At 43.2% G+C, this 16,738-nt stretch overlaps 1 protein-coding gene, 2 non-coding genes and 14 pseudogenes across 5 annotated transcripts; 16 read left to right on the top strand and 1 right to left on the bottom strand.

Annotated features, from left to right (window-relative positions):
- Nucleotides 1-405: 405 nt before the first annotated feature.
- Nucleotides 406-5,499, bottom strand: LOC148104837 (G2/M phase-specific E3 ubiquitin-protein ligase-like). Of its 3 annotated transcripts, XM_087839424.1 has the most exons (11): nucleotides 5,496-5,499; nucleotides 4,767-4,849; nucleotides 4,545-4,597; nucleotides 4,280-4,322; nucleotides 3,050-3,120; nucleotides 2,758-2,847; nucleotides 2,329-2,639; nucleotides 2,035-2,213; nucleotides 1,584-1,753; nucleotides 827-1,041; nucleotides 406-727 (listed from the first exon to the last, which is right to left on the bottom strand). In XM_087839424.1, the coding sequence occupies exons 7-11, from the start codon at nucleotides 2,486-2,488 to the stop codon at nucleotides 492-494; spliced, it is 960 nt and encodes a 319-aa protein (XP_087695550.1). In that variant the 5' UTR covers nucleotides 2,489-2,639; nucleotides 2,758-2,847; nucleotides 3,050-3,120; nucleotides 4,280-4,322; nucleotides 4,545-4,597; nucleotides 4,767-4,849; nucleotides 5,496-5,499; the 3' UTR covers nucleotides 406-491. The 3 variants fall into 3 exon arrangements, with proteins under 3 accessions (XP_087695550.1, XP_087695548.1, XP_087695549.1); XM_087839422.1 differs by lacking the exons at nucleotides 4,280-4,322; nucleotides 4,545-4,597; nucleotides 4,767-4,849; nucleotides 5,496-5,499 and having other exon boundaries at nucleotides 3,050-3,304; XM_087839423.1 differs by lacking the exons at nucleotides 406-727; nucleotides 4,280-4,322; nucleotides 4,545-4,597; nucleotides 4,767-4,849; nucleotides 5,496-5,499 and having other exon boundaries at nucleotides 886-1,041; nucleotides 1,657-1,753; nucleotides 3,050-3,304.
- Nucleotides 5,500-7,255: 1,756 nt separating this feature from the next.
- Nucleotides 7,256-7,374, top strand: LOC148104838 (5S ribosomal RNA; annotated as a pseudogene).
- Nucleotides 7,375-9,410: 2,036 nt separating this feature from the next.
- Nucleotides 9,411-9,529, top strand: LOC148104839 (5S ribosomal RNA; annotated as a pseudogene).
- Nucleotides 9,530-9,919: 390 nt separating this feature from the next.
- LOC148104840 (5S ribosomal RNA) lies at nucleotides 9,920-10,038 on the top strand (annotated as a pseudogene).
- A 390-nt stretch (nucleotides 10,039-10,428) lies between these two features.
- On the top strand, nucleotides 10,429-10,547 carry LOC148104841 (5S ribosomal RNA; annotated as a pseudogene).
- Nucleotides 10,548-10,937: 390 nt separating this feature from the next.
- LOC148104842 (5S ribosomal RNA) lies at nucleotides 10,938-11,056 on the top strand (annotated as a pseudogene).
- Nucleotides 11,057-11,446: 390 nt separating this feature from the next.
- LOC148104843 (5S ribosomal RNA) lies at nucleotides 11,447-11,565 on the top strand (annotated as a pseudogene).
- A 390-nt stretch (nucleotides 11,566-11,955) lies between these two features.
- LOC148104844 (5S ribosomal RNA) lies at nucleotides 11,956-12,074 on the top strand (annotated as a pseudogene).
- Nucleotides 12,075-12,458: 384 nt separating this feature from the next.
- Nucleotides 12,459-12,577, top strand: LOC148104845 (5S ribosomal RNA). Its single transcript, XR_015718772.1, has one exon. It is a non-coding gene; the product is annotated as a 5S ribosomal RNA (ribosomal RNA).
- A 390-nt stretch (nucleotides 12,578-12,967) lies between these two features.
- Nucleotides 12,968-13,086, top strand: LOC148104846 (5S ribosomal RNA; annotated as a pseudogene).
- Nucleotides 13,087-13,470: 384 nt separating this feature from the next.
- LOC148104847 (5S ribosomal RNA) lies at nucleotides 13,471-13,589 on the top strand (annotated as a pseudogene).
- Nucleotides 13,590-13,979: 390 nt separating this feature from the next.
- LOC148104848 (5S ribosomal RNA) lies at nucleotides 13,980-14,098 on the top strand (annotated as a pseudogene).
- A 390-nt stretch (nucleotides 14,099-14,488) lies between these two features.
- LOC148104849 (5S ribosomal RNA) lies at nucleotides 14,489-14,597 on the top strand (annotated as a pseudogene).
- Nucleotides 14,598-14,987: 390 nt separating this feature from the next.
- LOC148104850 (5S ribosomal RNA) lies at nucleotides 14,988-15,106 on the top strand (annotated as a pseudogene).
- A 390-nt stretch (nucleotides 15,107-15,496) lies between these two features.
- On the top strand, nucleotides 15,497-15,615 carry LOC148104851 (5S ribosomal RNA; annotated as a pseudogene).
- Nucleotides 15,616-16,005: 390 nt separating this feature from the next.
- Nucleotides 16,006-16,124, top strand: LOC148104852 (5S ribosomal RNA). Its single transcript, XR_015718948.1, has one exon. It is a non-coding gene; the product is annotated as a 5S ribosomal RNA (ribosomal RNA).
- A 389-nt stretch (nucleotides 16,125-16,513) lies between these two features.
- On the top strand, nucleotides 16,514-16,632 carry LOC148104853 (5S ribosomal RNA; annotated as a pseudogene).
- The last annotated feature ends 106 nt before the right edge of the window (nucleotides 16,633-16,738 follow it).

Here is a 16,738-nt window from a genome sequence, read left to right on the forward strand (position 1 = left end):
ATAGCTGGGTTTTAGATACCAACTGAACTTCAGTTTGTAATGACATTTGTCAGAGTTACTCTGACGAAGACACACACGGTGTCGAAACGTTAGTTTCTTTCCTTTTTTTGCACCTAATAAAACCTTTGGACTTACTTGAGTGCTCCAGCCCTTCTGTTTTTCCTTCATTTTTTAATGTTAGTAGTGTTTCCTTTCCCTCTTGCTAAATTGAATATAATATTGTTCATAATATACAGCAACTGGCATGGATTTAAATATTAACATTTAACCACAAGGAAACATTTAAAATTTTCTTTAATAAAACAATTTACAAATAGTGTCCAGCATTTCTGTCACTTTTCCAACATACAATATTCAGAAAAAACAACTAAAACAACTAAATGTTTAACAATATGGAAGTTGCTTGTCACATGAATGTGTTAAGTAGTGTGCCAACGGCAGCTGAACCTAACAGGGTAACTCAGTAACTGTAACTTGATGACGTTGCTGATTTAAGAACATCCAAATCCTGGAGCATTTTGAATTCCAAAGTCCATGTTGGCCTTAAAGATGCTGTATGAGTCACAGATGGGTAGCTTCAGAGTATTTGCACAGGTGTTTGCAACTGGAAAAGGCGAATCACTTAAAAACTGGATGCATGGTGGTGGTGTCATTCCTGCCGGTGGAACTGCCGTCAGCCCTGTGGCAAACATCATCAAATCTTCCAGGCACACTGCTGTTGCCTTCTCTGAAAGAAGAAAGTAAACACTGTAGTACATTACAGAAAATTAAATTCCTTACCTCTCCTTTCATAAAACTATAAACAAATAAAAACGGCCATTCAAACCTTCACAATCAAGGAGATAATCTGCCCAAAAGCCAAGTGTTAGGACTTCCTTATGCCGCTTGTTGCTTCCTGCTGGGCTGAGATCTGGTCTGAACATGCTCTCCAGTTCTGAAGCAGTCAGGGCCTTGGCAGAGAAGCATAGGAGTGGGGCCAGCACACTGGAATGTTGTTGCAGTGCACTTAAAAAATTCAGACTTTCCAGTCCATCTTTAAATCTGCAAAGGATAGACAAATAACTAATAATTGGTTTATAGCTATAACTATTGCAGTCTTCTAAATTGTGTTTAAATGTCTTTACCTACTAGATCTTTCATTATAAATTTGGACAGATTTCAAATGCATAGAATCACTCATACACAAAAACAATCCATAGTGCTCAGAAATTAACTGTGACAGCAAAAAAAGAAGAGCTCATTGGGATTTCAGCATTTAAAAAAAAATAGTGCTTTCACACTGGAATAAACAAGTGTGTCAAACAAGGGCTCACCTCTTTTTATAAATAACTGAAAAATTAATCATGTTGCATGACTATGATTATTATGGGTCATTGTGAACAATAAATGTATACTAAATTAGAGTTCTAGTGTCAAAAGGTTAATAGCGTGCAACAGTGGCTCAGGAATTAACTTGTTGTTCATCAGATCACACGGATGCTACTAAATCAGTTTTTTCATATACATCTGAAGGTCTGAAAATGTCAGTGGCTGCTGTGATGAGCAACTGGCCATCCTGAATTTAAAAGGAGTAATGCGTTTACCGTTGAATGACACTTTGGTTTCTTTCAAGGATGTACCATCTGAGGTACTCCTCCACAAATGCTTGTTTCTCACAAGGCTTGACGTTTCTGAGGCATCCAGCAGTTTGGAAGATTGTGCTGTTTTGCAAAATAAGATTATGCAAAGACTCCTCTGATTCAGCTTTCAGGACCTATAAAAAAAAAAAAAAAGGTTTACTGTAAGAAAAACAAAAATATAATTTTCACTACTTTTATGATTCATTCAAACATTGGATTAAAAAAATAATCAATTTGTTATTTCACTTGTGTTGTTGGGAGGTGGAAATCTGTCCTTTCAGATTACAGAATCTACCTTGAACCTACTTTCAAGATATGATCCAACCCGGATAACTTTTATCCTGATTAAATCTTTTAAACTGGCCCCAAGTGTCTTCTAAGTAAACCCATTCCCTGAGCCTAGGTAATTTTCTACCTGATGTAGAACTTTTGTGATCTCCTCATCTTGCACATCTTCTACAGTGGCGCTGAAACTCTGATTCCCTGTGATGTGGTTGACCAGGTTCTTGGAGAGGAAATGTGGTGCTGGTCCCCCATGCACAATGGATACAGCGATCATCTTTCCTGCTAAAAAGTACTCATCTTGCCTGGCAGCTGTTATACAGGGCACATAATTATCATGGTTAATTGCTATTATATATGCTAATGAAAAAAATAAGCCAATTTTTATTAAAATTTCCATTGTAATAATTACGGAGAAAACATCCACCTCTTGAATTATATACAAGATAACGGCTCTCTGGAGGTCCATCAAAGATGGGGCGATTTCTCAGACTGCCCATAAGAAGTGTGAGGAATTCACGCCTCGGGCCACCTGTATCCAAACCTTCTTCAAAGCTGCCAGCATCATCATTAAACTTGATGAACATGTCGTAGTTGTCAGAGTATGTGCTGCGTCGAAATCCTCTAACAGCTCCATCCCATACAGCTGACCTTGATATATTGAACCTGCTGACCTTCTTGTGGTCAAGTTCCAGTGCCAAATTTGCAATAATTTCATGTGCCTGCAAATTGGTGTCTCTAAAAAAAAAAAGGGAAACTTATTTTTTAAAGGTGTATATACTTCTCTCATGATTGCATGATGTCTTGTACAGAACAAGATGGCGGTTAATTGGATTCAAATGTTTAAATTACTAACACAGGTTCTTCTGGGGGCTCAGCTTTGGCTTCGTTAGGAGTAGGATCTTCATCATCAATCACAATCGGTTCAAACAGCTGTGTGTAGTTTCTGCAGAGTGAAAACATGTACACAAAGTGTAGATGCAAAAAGACAAATGCATAAACATGCAGTTCCAGTTTTATAGAACGATTCTACTATTTTTTTTTTCTGAAGAATCTAATGTAAAAGAGTCAAACTACATACATTTATAATAATTGTGTGTATATATTTTGTGAAACCCTCTGGAATAATTACTCAAGATACAACGCACCTGTAACAGGAGCTCTCGACAGTGAGGCATTCAGTAGTGCCTGTATCGTTTTCTTCTTCCAAATCTATGACCTGGAAATACAGAAATGAGGATGAATGAAAATTCATATTTGACCAATTGATAATTATTTTAATATAGGGAGCCTAAGTCTCCTCCCCTTCTGGTCTGCTCATGGGTCCCTGAACAAAAGAAAAATGAATGGAAGTGAATGGAGCTATAAAAGTTATTTTCTGGTCTGCTTTGCCTTACTCTCTGAATCACACATATGTTGTACTTCAATTTAAATAATAAATAATTGTGTTTCGACTATGTCTGTAATGTAATTTGAGGTTTGTTAGCTTGTAAAAATTCGTCATTAAAATGACTACAAGTCAGATGTCACAAATATGACGTCGCCTCAGAAGCTTTTCTCCCCCAGCGTAGCTGCTAATTATCACATGGCCAGATTTATAGTGGTTTTCTCCACATCATCCTGGAAGAAGGATTCGAAGCTCGCTAAACAAAACTAAGCTTTTCCTCTTCTCTGTGTCTGGTTCGATGATGTCAATTTTGTGAGACGAACATTTACATTTCGCCACGTCTTTTCAAACAAAACCTAAAATAACCTTTGCCACCTGTCGCTTAAGCACTTTTTGGCATCAAAATGTGTTTATATACTTCACGGACATCATATTTTAAATCCATGGCACACAGCAAACGGGATCAGAAAATAATTTTTATTGGCTCATAGACTCCTATTTTTTTAGCAGTAGGGGACCCATGGTCCGGAAGTAGATGGATGTACCTTAGGTTCCCTATCCCAATAGATTATCTAAAGGTACAATAAGTAAGAATGAAATAAGAATAACATCCTGTGGTCAAATTTGTGTACTGCAGTCTATCTTTATAAACAAACGAGTGACTCTCCCTCCTCTCGTTCCATGAGTTTCATGGCTACGGATCAGCGCCAGAAGATTCTAGATGACAAAGACGAGTCATACACAGTTTCAATGTAACCTTCCTTCCAACATGATTGAGACATTAGACTGCTTTGTGATTATTTCATGTAGTATGACTTATTGTACCTTTAAGGGGTGGATGTTATAATCTATTGATAGTATGAAAATTGAGGATGTGAAATGCATTGTATAATAACAATGAATAAGCAAACAGTGAATCGTTATCTAATTGCAAAGTAAAGGCGGTGGAGATTGTCTGCTGCACTGTTTTACAAATAAAAAAGTTTTTTACCTGTTGTACTTCATTAGCAAGCACAAGATCCCCAGCACCCTTCCTTAGAGAACAAAGAAAAGCATTATTGTTGTGTACTGTGAAAATACTAATTGACACTTTGAAAATATTTAAGCATCTTGATTAAGAAACAAGCAATACAAGTATTATGTAGTCCATGTTCCAAAAACCATATACAGAATGAATGACAAAAGTGTATATCTCATTAATACAAAGTGTAGGCAAAAAACAGTAAAAGATTACATGTTCTTAAAATATCACTTACTCATATTCTGCCGCTTTCTGTAAAGGACTGCTTTCATGTTGAAGTTCCCATGGCTGAAACAAACAAACAAACAAACAAACAAACAAACAAACACACGCGAGCACGCACACACACACACAAAATGTATTTCACATATAACTATTACCTGTTTTACTGAACTGAGGCAAATGGTGGTGGCTAAACAACAAGAAAACTCTATAGAAAATTTTAAATTGTACTTACCAGTGTATCAGCAAGATCAAACTCAGAGGGCCTTTTAATAACAATCTCTGGGTCAGAGTCAGACAAGTCTGAGTTTTCTCCAACTACAAAACATGAAAACAAATCAAGCTAAGCTAACTAAATTCATACTAATGTATGAAACTTTATTTGATCATCAATAATAGATTAATACGAAAGGCATAAAGTTAGCATTGAAAACTCATGACTCAGTAGATCCAAAAATGGCTGAATTTCATGTTTCCAGGAAGAAACATAACATATACAAGCTAATTTAGGGAGCAATGGTGGCAGAGGAGTTAAAAGCCCACCCTGTAATCAAAAGGTTGAAGGTTTGAGCCCTGCTCAGTCTGTCGCAGTCGTTGTGTCCTTGGGCAAGACACTTCACCCTCCATGCCAGGTGGTGGTAGTGGGAGGGATAGGTGGCATCTGTGTACAGCAGCCTTGCTTCAGTCAGTGAATCCCAGGACAGTTGTGTCCACATTGTAGCTAATCACCAGCAGTGTGTGAATGTGTGTGGGTGAATGACTGGTTTTGTTGTGAAGTGTCTTGGGGGGGTTGTAGAACCCTAGAAGGTGCTATATCAAATACAGGCCATTCACCATTTTTATGTAGGTATGCTATTGACTTGGGTGCTTTATGCGTAATGTTATCATTTCACAATTTCAAAATTAGCAGTTGTTGAAACTAAGGGAATGTGTGTCAAAATCCAAACAAACATTAGCAGCTTACCATCTTCAAAGTCACTCTTCAAGCAGATGAAAACAGTGATTCTTTGATAAGGCTTGCCAACTTCAGCCTTATAAGCCTCAAGTGTAAATGGTCTTTGTGTTCCAGGGACAGTAATGACCTCAGTGCCATCCGGATACAGAAGAAGGAAAGGTCCATCTTTTAGATCTTTGTTGGCCTCACGAACCAGCACGGGGCCTGGTGTGGTGTAGTTAGCCTCGGCCAGCAGCACTGGCCCTGGTGTGTTGTATGTGGCCTCAGCCAGCAGAACAAGACATTGGTGAAAACAGCCAAAAGCAATGTCGTTAATTTGCCCTCATTAATGGGCAGCTGCTTTGGGTCTTTTAATACACCCCTTCTCTGGATCAAAAGCAGTTCAATGACATGAAAATGAAAGGCTCTGATTGGTGGATTCAACTTGAGCAGATCCAGGCTTTTTGACTCTCATAGATACAGTTGAAAATATAAAGCTGAAAAAAAACCCTGAAGAAGCCGATGTCAGTTTTTGAAAAAGTTTTTGAATTTCTCATAACTTTACAGAAGTGTGTGTGTTTGTGTGTGCTTTGTGACTCAATTTTTATTCGTTGGTGACCAGCATCCATTAGTGATTTCAACTTGACCAGATTCAGACTTATTGACTGGCACAGAAACTTACAGGACACTTCATGCTCTGTTTGTCTCTGTGTGCCCTTGTGTGTATGTGTTTCTATGTCTGTGTGTATGCTTGCATCTATGTTTGTACGCATTGTTTTCTGAACATGGGTTATGTGTCTGTGTGTGTTCCTATTTGTAAACATTGCTAGGCATGTCATTTTTGCCTTAGCTTTGTGTATCTGCCGGCAGTTCCTTTGTAACTTTTCTAATGTTTCTGCCTTAGCAGAAACATTAGCTAGAACTTCAGCTTTTTGAAGCTGGCCGTTTTGCATTTCCAATATTTCTGCTAAAGTTATTACTTTTCTGCTGAATTATACTATTTCAGTTCCTGTTTTGCATTTCTACTACGTGTTACTATTATACTACTGTATATTAAGTTGTACTCTTACAACATTTTTCAAAGTTTTTAGGTTTGTGCTACATATTAACATTTCTGCTGTATTACAACACTTTTGCCATGTTGTACTATTTCTGCCAAGTTACTATGTTTCTGCTGAGTTACAACATTTCTGCTATATTCCCCTTTTCATATAGGATTTTTGCAAACACTTTATGTTTCTTCTTAAGTTTCTTCAAAGTTATTATATTTTTGCTCAGTTGTTATTTATCTACAAAGTTATTACAATTTCAACAACTTTTCAGATACTGACTTCAGCTTCTTCAGCTATTTTCAGCTTTTTAAGCAGTTTTCAGCAGAAAGCTTCAGCTTTAAAGCATCCACACAGCATTTTCGCAGGAAATGCAAATTTTTCTAGTTTACACTGTAACTCACACGTTCAATTATTTAAATTTGATAAACACACTTTAGAGAAAAAACAAAACTTTATTCTATTTTCATCATTTCCCGTCTTTCCCGTCCCATTTCCCGTCTTCATTAATATGAAAATCACTGTTAGGGGCTAACTACACCACACCAGGCCCTGTGCTGGTTCCTGAGGCCATCTTCAAAAATCCAGGGCCTGTGCTGCTGGATAAATGCTAAACTGAGTCTTTGGGTTAGGGTATTAGGCAAGCATGCAGGTAGGGTTATAGGATTGTGTTCGTAACTTCAGGTACTGGCCACCTCATCACTTGATTCCATAAATTGACACATTGTGCTGTGGGCAACAACTTGCGGCCATACCACCCTGAGCACGCCTGACCTCGTCTGATCTCGGAAGCTAAGCAGGGCTGGGCTTGGTTAGTACTTGAATGGGAGACTGCCTGGGAATACCTGGTGCTGTAAGCCTTTCATTTTCATGTCATTGAACTGCTTTTGATCCAGAGAAGGGGTGTATTAAAAGACCCAAAGCAGCTGCCCATTAATGAGGGCACATTAACCACATTGCTTTTGGCTGTTTTCACCAATGTCTTGTTCTGCTGGCTGAGGCCACCTACAACACACCAGGGCCAGTGCTGCTGGCTGAGGCTAACTACACCACACCAGGCCCTGTGCTGGTTCCTGATGCCATCTTCAAAAATCCAGGGCCTGTGCTGCTGGATGAATGCTAAACTGAGTCTTTGGCTTAGGGTATTAGGCAAGCATGCAGGTAGGGTTATAGGATTGTGTTCGTAACTTCAGGTAATGGCCACCTCATCACTTGATTCCTTAACCCTCCTCTTGTGTTAGCTTTCTGTTATCATCTCTTATGTTAACGTGTCGGTTTTGACCCGTGAATTAAATCAGTTATAAAATACACTAAAAACAATAAGTGATCATCCAATTTGTTTCTCATCTCTTGGTTATATTGTTAGGCTTCCTTATCCATGAAAATTTTGGTTTTAATACTTTTGGTGTGGGCCTGTGGGTCTTTTTTTTGTCACTATACCCCTCGATTTCGATTAAAAAAAATTACCTCAAGAGAATAATATTAATAAATAAAAGGTTTTTGTGTTACCTGACTATTACTGAGGGGTATAGGACACATCTCTTAAATAAATCTGTTTTATAGATTTTTTTCATTTTAAGATTAATTACTAAAATGACATCTATGGTGTTACGGGTCAATTTCGACCCATAGATATTTACATCAAGAAAAGACAAAAAAAAATGTTGTTTTTTAGCAGTGGACCTTTAATATAAACTGAAAAAAAAGAAAAAGTCCACTCCTCCTTTCTTTTGGTTATAATCGTGGGTAATTGTGGGCTTTTTATCACTTCCCAATGATACAGCTACATCTTTGTGAAGTTTCCTTTGTGAAGTTCTTGTCCGAGGTCATATCTGGTAAAAAATAAAATATTACAGCTGATATTGTGATCCTGCAGTCCAGTGGTCATATCGAAGACCACACATTTTCATTGTTTTTTCTCAGGGGTGCCACTCGCAGCTTTGACTGTGAAAATCTGTACATTCCAGGCATAGTTGGTTTTTGCATCACAGGCTTCCCAGATTTTTCTGCCGTATTTCCCTGGCTTACTGGGTATGTATTGCCGGTAGGGGCATTTTCCTCGAAAAGTGGACAAGACGTTCATCCACTGTCACCTCTGGCTGATGAACATCAGGGAAAGAAGCTGCACCCATCTCTCCCAGACATCCCTGATGGGAGCAAGCTTGTCAGACCTTGGTCTGGTCTCAAATCTGAGGACTCCTGAATCAAAATGATATCAAATGTGTGAAGTGACATCGTTGCCCAGAAAATGATCAGATGTGTCTGTGTCTTCTGCATGATAGTCCACATTGTCTTCCTCCTAGAAACCTGCCCATCTGAATCGCTATGCTGCTCTGTGTCCTCTCCTTTATTTTCACCAAAAATATGATGCAGAACTTGGCTCACTGTGAATCTTCTTCTCATTTTTGTATGCTGCAAATTGTAAATGTGCACTCTGGAAGTCAAATGGCCACTCAAATGAGTGAATTCTTGACATGTCCCGTCTTTATTTTGTTTTGTTTTTGTGCAGGTATACTGCAAAAAACACACAAAATAAGAATCCCCTAAAGCTCATATGATTAGGAGAGGAGCTTGCTGTCAATGTTTTAGCTGACAGTACACTTATGATTTCAGTTTTGGCTTTAATTATTGCTTTATACTCATAATATTATACCTGGGTCGAAACCGACCCTAACAACACAAATGTCATAATTTCAACTAGGGCATTTTATAATTTAGTGAAAATAATTTTTTTTGTTTTATTTTGTAGAAATAGAGGTTCCTGACAAAGTCAAAAAGCCTTGATACAATAAACAAATGTTTGTGATTTGTTTTATGCATTTGAAATTTAAAATGGGTCGGTGACGACCCTAACACGAGAGGAAGGTTAAATTGACACATTGTGCTGTGGGCAGCACCTTACGGCCATACCACCCTGAGCACGCCTGACCTCGTCTGATCTCGGAAGCTAAGCAGGGCTGGGCTTGGTTAGTACTTGGATGGGAGACTGCTTGGGAATACCTGGTGCTGTAAGCCTTTCATTTTCATGTCATTGAACTGCTTTTGATCCAGAGAAGGGGTGTATTAAAAGACCCAAAGCAGCTGCCCATTAATGAGGGCACATTAACGACATTGCTTTTGGCTGTTTTCACCAATGTCTTGTTCTGCTGGCTGAGGCCACCTACAACACACCAGGGCCAGTGCTGCTGGCCGAGGCTAACTACACCACACCAGGCCCTGTGCTGGTTCCTGAGGCCATCTTCAAAAATCCAGGGCCTGTGCTGCTGGATAAATGCTAAACTGAGTCTTTGGCTTAGGGTATTAGGCAAGCATGCAGGTAGGGTTATAGGATTGTGTTCGTAACTTCAGGTACTGGCCACCTCATCACTTGATTCCATAAATTGACACATTGTGCTGTGGGCAGCATCTTACGGCCATACCACCCTGAGCACGCCTGACCTCGTCTGATCTCGGAAGCTAAGCAGGGCTGGGCTTGGTTAGTACTTGGATGGGAGACTGCCTGGGAATACCTGGTGCTGTAAGCCTTTCATTTTCATGTCATTGAACAGCTTTTGATCCAGAGAAGGGGTGTATTAAAAGACCCAAAGCAGCTGCCCATTAATGAGGGCACATTAACGACATTGCTTTTGGCTGTTTTCACCAATGTCTTGTTCTGCTGGCTGAGGCCACCTACAACACACCAGGGCCAGTGCTGCTGGCCGAGGCTAACTACACCACACCAGGCCCTGTGCTGGTTCCTGAGGCCATCTTCAAAAATCCAGGGCCTGTGCTGCTGGATAAATGCTAAACTGAGTCTTTGGGTTAGGGTATTAGGCAAGCATGCAGGTAGGGTTATAGGATTGTGTTCGTAACTTCAGGTACTGGCCACCTCATCACTTGATTCCATAAATTGACACATTGTGCTGTGGGCAGCATCTTACGGCCATACCACCCTGAGCACGCCTGACCTCGTCTGATCTCGGAAGCTAAGCAGGGCTGGGCTTGGTTAGTACTTGGATGGGAGACTGCCTGGGAATACCTGGTGCTGTAAGCCTTTCATTTTCATGTCATTGAACAGCTTTTGATCCAGAGAAGGGGTGTATTAAAAGACCCAAAGCAGCTGCCCATTAATGAGGGCACATTAACGACATTGCTTTTGGCTGTTTTCACCAATGTCTTGTTCTGCTGGCTGAGGCCACCTACAACACACCAGGGCCAGTGCTGCTGGCCGAGGCTAACTACACCACACCAGGCCCTGTGCTGGTTCCTGAGGCCATCTTCAAAAATCCAGGGCCTGTGCTGCTGGATAAATGCTAAACTGAGTCTTTGGGTTAGGGTATGAGGCAAGCATGCAGGTAGGGTTATAGGATTGTGTTCGTAACTTCAGGTACTGGCCACCTCATCACTTGATTCCATAAATTGACACATTGTGCTGTGGGCAGCAGCTTACGGCCATACCACCCTGAGCACGCCTGACCTCGTCTGATCTCGGAAGCTAAGCAGGGCTGAGCTTGGTTAGTACTTTGATGGGAGACTGCCTGGGAATACCTGGTGCTGTAAGCCTTTCATTTTCATGTCATTGAACTGCTTTTGATCCAGAGAAGGGGTGTATTAAAAGACCCAAAGCAGCTGCCCATTAATGAGGGCACATTAACGACATTGCTTTTGGCTGTTTTCACCAATGTCTTGTTCTGCTGGCTGAGGCCACCTACAACACACCAGGGCCAGTGCTGCTGGCCGAGTCTAACTACACCACACCAGGCCCTGTGCTGGTTCCTGAGGCCATCTTCAAAAATCCAGGGCCTGTGCTGCTGGATAAATGCTAAACTGAGTCTTTGGGTTAGGGTATTAGGCAAGCATGCAGGTAGGGTTATAGGATTGTGTTCGTAACTTCAGGTACTGGCCACCTCATCACTTGATTCCATAAATTGACACATTGTGCTGTGGGCAGCAGCTTACGGCCAAACCACCCTGAGCACGCCTGACCTCGTCTGATCTCCGAAGTTAAGCAGGGCTGGGCTTGGTTAGTACTTGGATGGGAGACTGCCTGGGAATACCTGGTGCTGTAAGCCTTTCATTGTCATGTCATTGAACTGCTTTTGATCCAGAGAAGGGGTGTATTAAAAGACCCAAAGCAGCTGCCCATTAATGAGGGCACATTAACAACATTGCTTTTGGCTGTTTTCACCAATGTCTTGTTCTGCTGCCTGAGGCCACCTACAACACACCAGGGCCAGTGCTGCTGGCCGAGGCTAACTACACCACACCAGGCCCTGTGCTGGTTCCTGAGGCCATCTTCAAAAATCCAGGACCTGTGCTGCTGGATAAATGCTAAACTGAGTCTTTGGCTTAGGGTATTAGGCAAGCCTGCAGGTAGGGTTATAGGATTGTGTTCGTAACTTCAGGTACTGGCCACCTCATCACTTGATTCCATAAATTGACACATTGTGCTGTGGGTAGCCGCTTACGGCCATACCACCCTGAGCACGCCTGACCTCGTCTGATCTCGGAAGTTAAGCAGGGCTGGGCTTGGTTAGTACTTGGATGGGAGACTGCCTGGGAATATCTGGTGGTGTAAACCTTTCATGTCATTGAACTGCTTTTGATCCAGAGAAGGGGTGTATTAAAAGACCCAAAGCAGCTGCCCATTAATGAGGGCACATTAACGACATTGCTTTTGGCTGTTTTCACCAATGTCTTGTACTGCTGGCTGAGGCCACCTACAACACACCAGGGCCAGTGCTGCTGGCCGAGGCTAACTACACCACACCAGGCCCTGTGGTGGTTCCTGAGGCCATCTTCAAAAATCCAGGGCCTGTGCTGCTGGATGAATGCCAAACTGAGTCTTTGGCTTAGGGTATTAGGCAAGCATGCAGGTAGGGTTATAGGATTGTGTTCGTAACTTCAGGTACTGGCCACCTCATCACTTGATTCCATAAATTGACACATTGTGCTGTGGGCAGCAGCTTACGGCCATACCACCCTGAGCACGCCTGACCTCGTCTGATCTCGGAAGCTAAGCAGGGCTGGGCTTGGTTAGTACTTGGATGGGAGACTGCCTGGGAATACCTGGTGCTGTAAGCCTTTCATTTTCATGTCATTGAACTGCTTTTGATCCAAAGAAGGGGTGTATTAAAAGACCCAAAGCAGCTGCCCATTAATGAGGGCACATTAACGACATTGCTTTTGGCTGTTTTCACCAATGTCTTGTTCTGCTGGCTGAGGCCATCTACAACACACCAGGGCCAGTGCTGCTGGCCGAGGCTAACTACACCACACCAGGCCCTGTGCTGGTTCCTGAGGCCATCTTCAAAAATCCAGGGCCCGTGCTGCTGGATAAATGCTAAACTGAGTCTTTGGGTTAGGGTATGAGGCAAGAATGCAGGTAAGGTTATAGGATTGTGTTGGTAACTTCAGGTACTGGCCACCTCATCACTTGATTCCATAAATTGACACATTGTGCTGTGGGCATCAGCTTACGGCCATACCACCCTGAGCACGCCTGACCTCGTCTGATCTCGGAAGTTAAGCAGGGCTGGGATTGGTTAGTACTTGGATGGGAGACTGCCTGGGAATATCTGGTGCTGTAAACCTTTCATGTCATTGAACTACTTTTGATCCAGAGAAGGGGTGTATTAAAAGACCCAAACCACCTGCCCATTAATGAGGGCACATTAACGACATTGCTTTTGGCTGTTTTCACCAATGTCTTGTTCTGCTGGCTGAGGCCACATACAACACACCAGGGCCAGTGCTGCTGGCCGAGTCTAACTACACCACACCAGGCCCTGTGCTGGTTCCTGAGGCCATCTTCAAAAATCCAGGGCCTGTGCTGCTGGATAAATGCTAAACTGAGTCTTTGGCTTAGGGTATTAGGCAAGCATGCAGGTAGGGTTATAGGATTGTGTTCATAACTTCAGGTACTGGCCACCTCATCACTTGATTCCATAAATTGACACATTGTGCTGTGGGCAGCATCTTACGGCCATACCACCCTGAGCACGCCTGACCTCGTCTGATCTCGGAAGCTAAGCAGGGCTGGGCTTGGTTAGTACTTGGATGGGAGACTGCCTGGGAATACCTGGTGGTGTAAGCCTTTCATTTTCATGTCATTGAACTGCTTTTGATCCATAGAAGGGGTGTATAAAAAGACCCAAAGCAGCTGCCCATTAATGAGGGCACATTAACGACATTGCTTTTGGCTGTTTTCACCAATATCTTCTTCTGCTGGCTGAAGCCACCTACAAAAAAGCAGGGCCAGTGCTGCTGGCCGAGGCTAACTACACCACACCAGGCCCTGTGCTGGTTCCTGAGGCCATCGTCAAAAATCCAGGGCCTGTGCTGCTGGATAAATGCTAAACTGAGTCTTTGGCTTAGGGTATTAGGCAAGCATGCAGGTAGGGTTATAGGATTGTGTTCGTAACTTCAGGTACTGGCCACCTCATCACTTGATTCCATAAATTGACACGTTGTGCTGTGGGCAGCAGCTTACGGCCATACCACCCTGAGCACGCCTGACCTCGTCTGATCTCGGAAGCTAAGCAGGGCTGGGCTTGGTTAGTACTTGGATGGGACACTACCTGGGAATACCTGGTGCTGTAAGCCTTTCATTTTCATGTCATTGAACTGCTTTTGATCCAGAGAAGGGGTGTATTAAAAGACCCAAAGCAGCTGCCCATTAATGAGGGCACATTAACAACATTGCTTTTGGCTGTTTCCACCAATGTCTTGTTCTGCTGGCTCAGGCCACCTACAACGCACCAGGGCCAGTGCTGCTGGCCGAGGCTAACTACACCACACCATGCCCTGTGCTGGTTCCTGAGGCCATCTTCAAAAATCCAGGGCCTGTGCTGCTGGATAAATGCTAAACTGAGTCTTTGGGTTAGGGTATTAGGCAAGCATGCAGGTAGGGTTATAGGATTGTGTTCGTAACTTCAGGTACTGGCCACCTCATCGCTTGATTCCATAAATTGACACATTGTGCTGTGGGCAGCAGCTTACGGCCATACCACCCTGAGCACGCCTGATCTCGGAAGCTAAGCAGGGCTGGGCTTGGTTAGTACTTGGATGGGAAACTGCCTTGGAATACCTGGTGCTGTAAGCCTATCATTTTCATGTCATTGAACTACTTTTGATCCAGAGAAGGGGTTTATTAAAAGACCCAAAGCAGCTGCCCATTAATGAGGGCACATTAACAACATTGCTTTGGGCTGTTTTCACCAATGTCTTGTTCTGCTGGCTGAGGCCACCTACAACACACCAGGGCCAGTGCTGCTGGCCGAGGCTAACTACACCACACCAGGCCCTGTGCTGGTTTCTGAGGCCATCTTCAAAAATCCAGGGCCCGTGCTGCTGGATAAATGCTAAACTGAGTCTTTGGGATAGGGTATTAGGCAAGCATGCAGGTAGGGTTATAGGATTGTGTTCGTAACTTCAGGTACTGGCCACCTCATCACTTAATTCCATAAATTGACACATTGTGCTGTGGGCAGCAGCTTACTGCCATACCACCCTGAGCACGCCTGACCTCGTCTGATCTCGAAAGCTAAGCAGGGCTGGGCTTGGTTAGTACTTGGATGGGAGACTAACTGGGAAGACCTGATGCTGTAAGCCTTTCATTTTCATGTCATTGAACTGCTTTTGATCCAGAGAAGGGGTGTATTAAAAGACCCAAAGCAGATGCCCATTAATGAGGGCACATTAACAACATTGCTTTTGGCTGTTTTCACCAATGTCTTGTTCTGCTGGCTGAGGCCACCTACAACACACCAGGGCCAGTGCTGCTGGCCGAGGCTAACTACACCACACCAGGCCCTGTTCTGGTTCCTGAGGCCATCTTCAAAAATCCAGGGCCCGTGCTGCTGGATAAATGCTAAACTGAGTCTTTGGGTTAGGGTATTAGGCAAGCATGCAGGTAGGGTTATAGGATTGTGTTCGTAACTTCAGGTACTGGCCACCTCATCACTTGATTCCATAAATTGACACATTGTGCTGTGGGCAGCAGCTTACGGCCATACCACCCTGAGCACCCCTGACCTCGTCTGATCTCGGAAGCCAAGTAGGGCTGGGCTTGGTTAGTACTTGGATGGGAGACTGCCTGGGAATACCTGGTGCTGTAAGCCTTTCATTTTCATGTCATTGAACTACTTTTGATCCAGAGAAGGGGTTTATTAAAAGACCCAAAGCAGCTGCCCATTAATGAGGGCACATTAACGACATTGCTTTTGGCTGTTTTCACCAATGTCTTGTTCTGCTGGCTGAGGCCACCTACAACACACCAGGGCCAGTGCTGCTGGCCGAGGCTAACTACACCACACCAGGCCCTGTGGTGGTTCCTGAGGCCATCTTCAAAAATCCAGGGCCTGTGCTGCTGGATAAATGCTAAACTGAGTCTTTGGCTTAGGGTATTAGGCAAGCATGCAGGTAGGGTTATAGGATTGTGTTCGTAACTTCAGGTACTGGCCACCTCATCACTTGATTCCATAAATTGACACATTGTGCTGTGGGCAGCAGCTTACGGCCATACCACCCTGAGCACACCTGACTTCGTCTGATCTCGGAAGCTAAGCAGGGCTGGGCTTGGTTAGTACTTGGATGGGAGACTGCCTGGGAATACCTGGTGCTGTAAGCCTTTCATTTTCATGTCATTGAACTGCTTTTGATCCAGAGAAGGGGTGTATTAAAAGACCCAAAGAAGCTGCCCATTAATGAGGGCACATTAACAACATTGCTTTTGGCTGTTTTCACCAATGTCTTGTTCTGCTGCCTGAGGCCACCTATTAAACACCAGGGCCAGTGCTGCTGGCCGAGGCTAACTACACCACACCAGGCCCTGTGCTGGTTCCTGAGGCCATCTTCAAATTCCAGGTCCTGTGCTGCTGCATAAATGCTAAACTGAGTTTTTGGGTTAGGGTATTAGGCAAGAATGCAGGTAGGGTTATAGGATTGTGTTCGTAACTTCAGGTACTGGCCACCTCATCACTTGATTCCATAAATTGACACACTGTGCTGTGGGCATCAGCTTACGGCCATACCACCCTGAGCACGCCTGACCTCGTCTGGTCTCGGAAGCTAAGCAGGGCTGCGCTTGGTTAGTACTTGGATGGGAGACTGCCTGGGAATACCTGGTGCTGTAAGCCTTTCATTTTCATGTCATTGAACTGGTTTTGATCCAGAGAAGGGGTGTATTAAAAGACCCAAAGCAGATGCCCATTAATGAGGGCACATTAACAACATTGCTTTTGG

Source organism: Neolamprologus brichardi, chromosome 3 (assembly GCF_056152115.1).
Source record: "Neolamprologus brichardi isolate AB-2024 chromosome 3, ASM5615211v1, whole genome shotgun sequence".
NCBI classification, from domain to species: domain Eukaryota; kingdom Metazoa; phylum Chordata; class Actinopteri; order Cichliformes; family Cichlidae; genus Neolamprologus; species Neolamprologus brichardi.

What these genes read in the sequence shown, in the direction of transcription:
- LOC148104837 (XM_087839422.1), bottom strand. Translation starts at nt 3,156, where the DNA reads ATGAATTTTCATTCATCCTCATTTCTGTATTTCCAGGTCATAGATTTG. An exon ending in TCTTGTATATAATTCAAGAG is followed by an intron (nt 2,214 to 2,328) that starts GTGGATGTTTTC and finishes CCTGTATAACAG; the next exon opens with CTGCCAGGCAAGATGAGTAC. An exon ending in TCACAAAAGTTCTACATCAG is followed by an intron (nt 1,754 to 2,034) that starts GTAGAAAATTAC and finishes TTTTTTTTATAG; the next exon opens with GTCCTGAAAGCTGAATCAGA.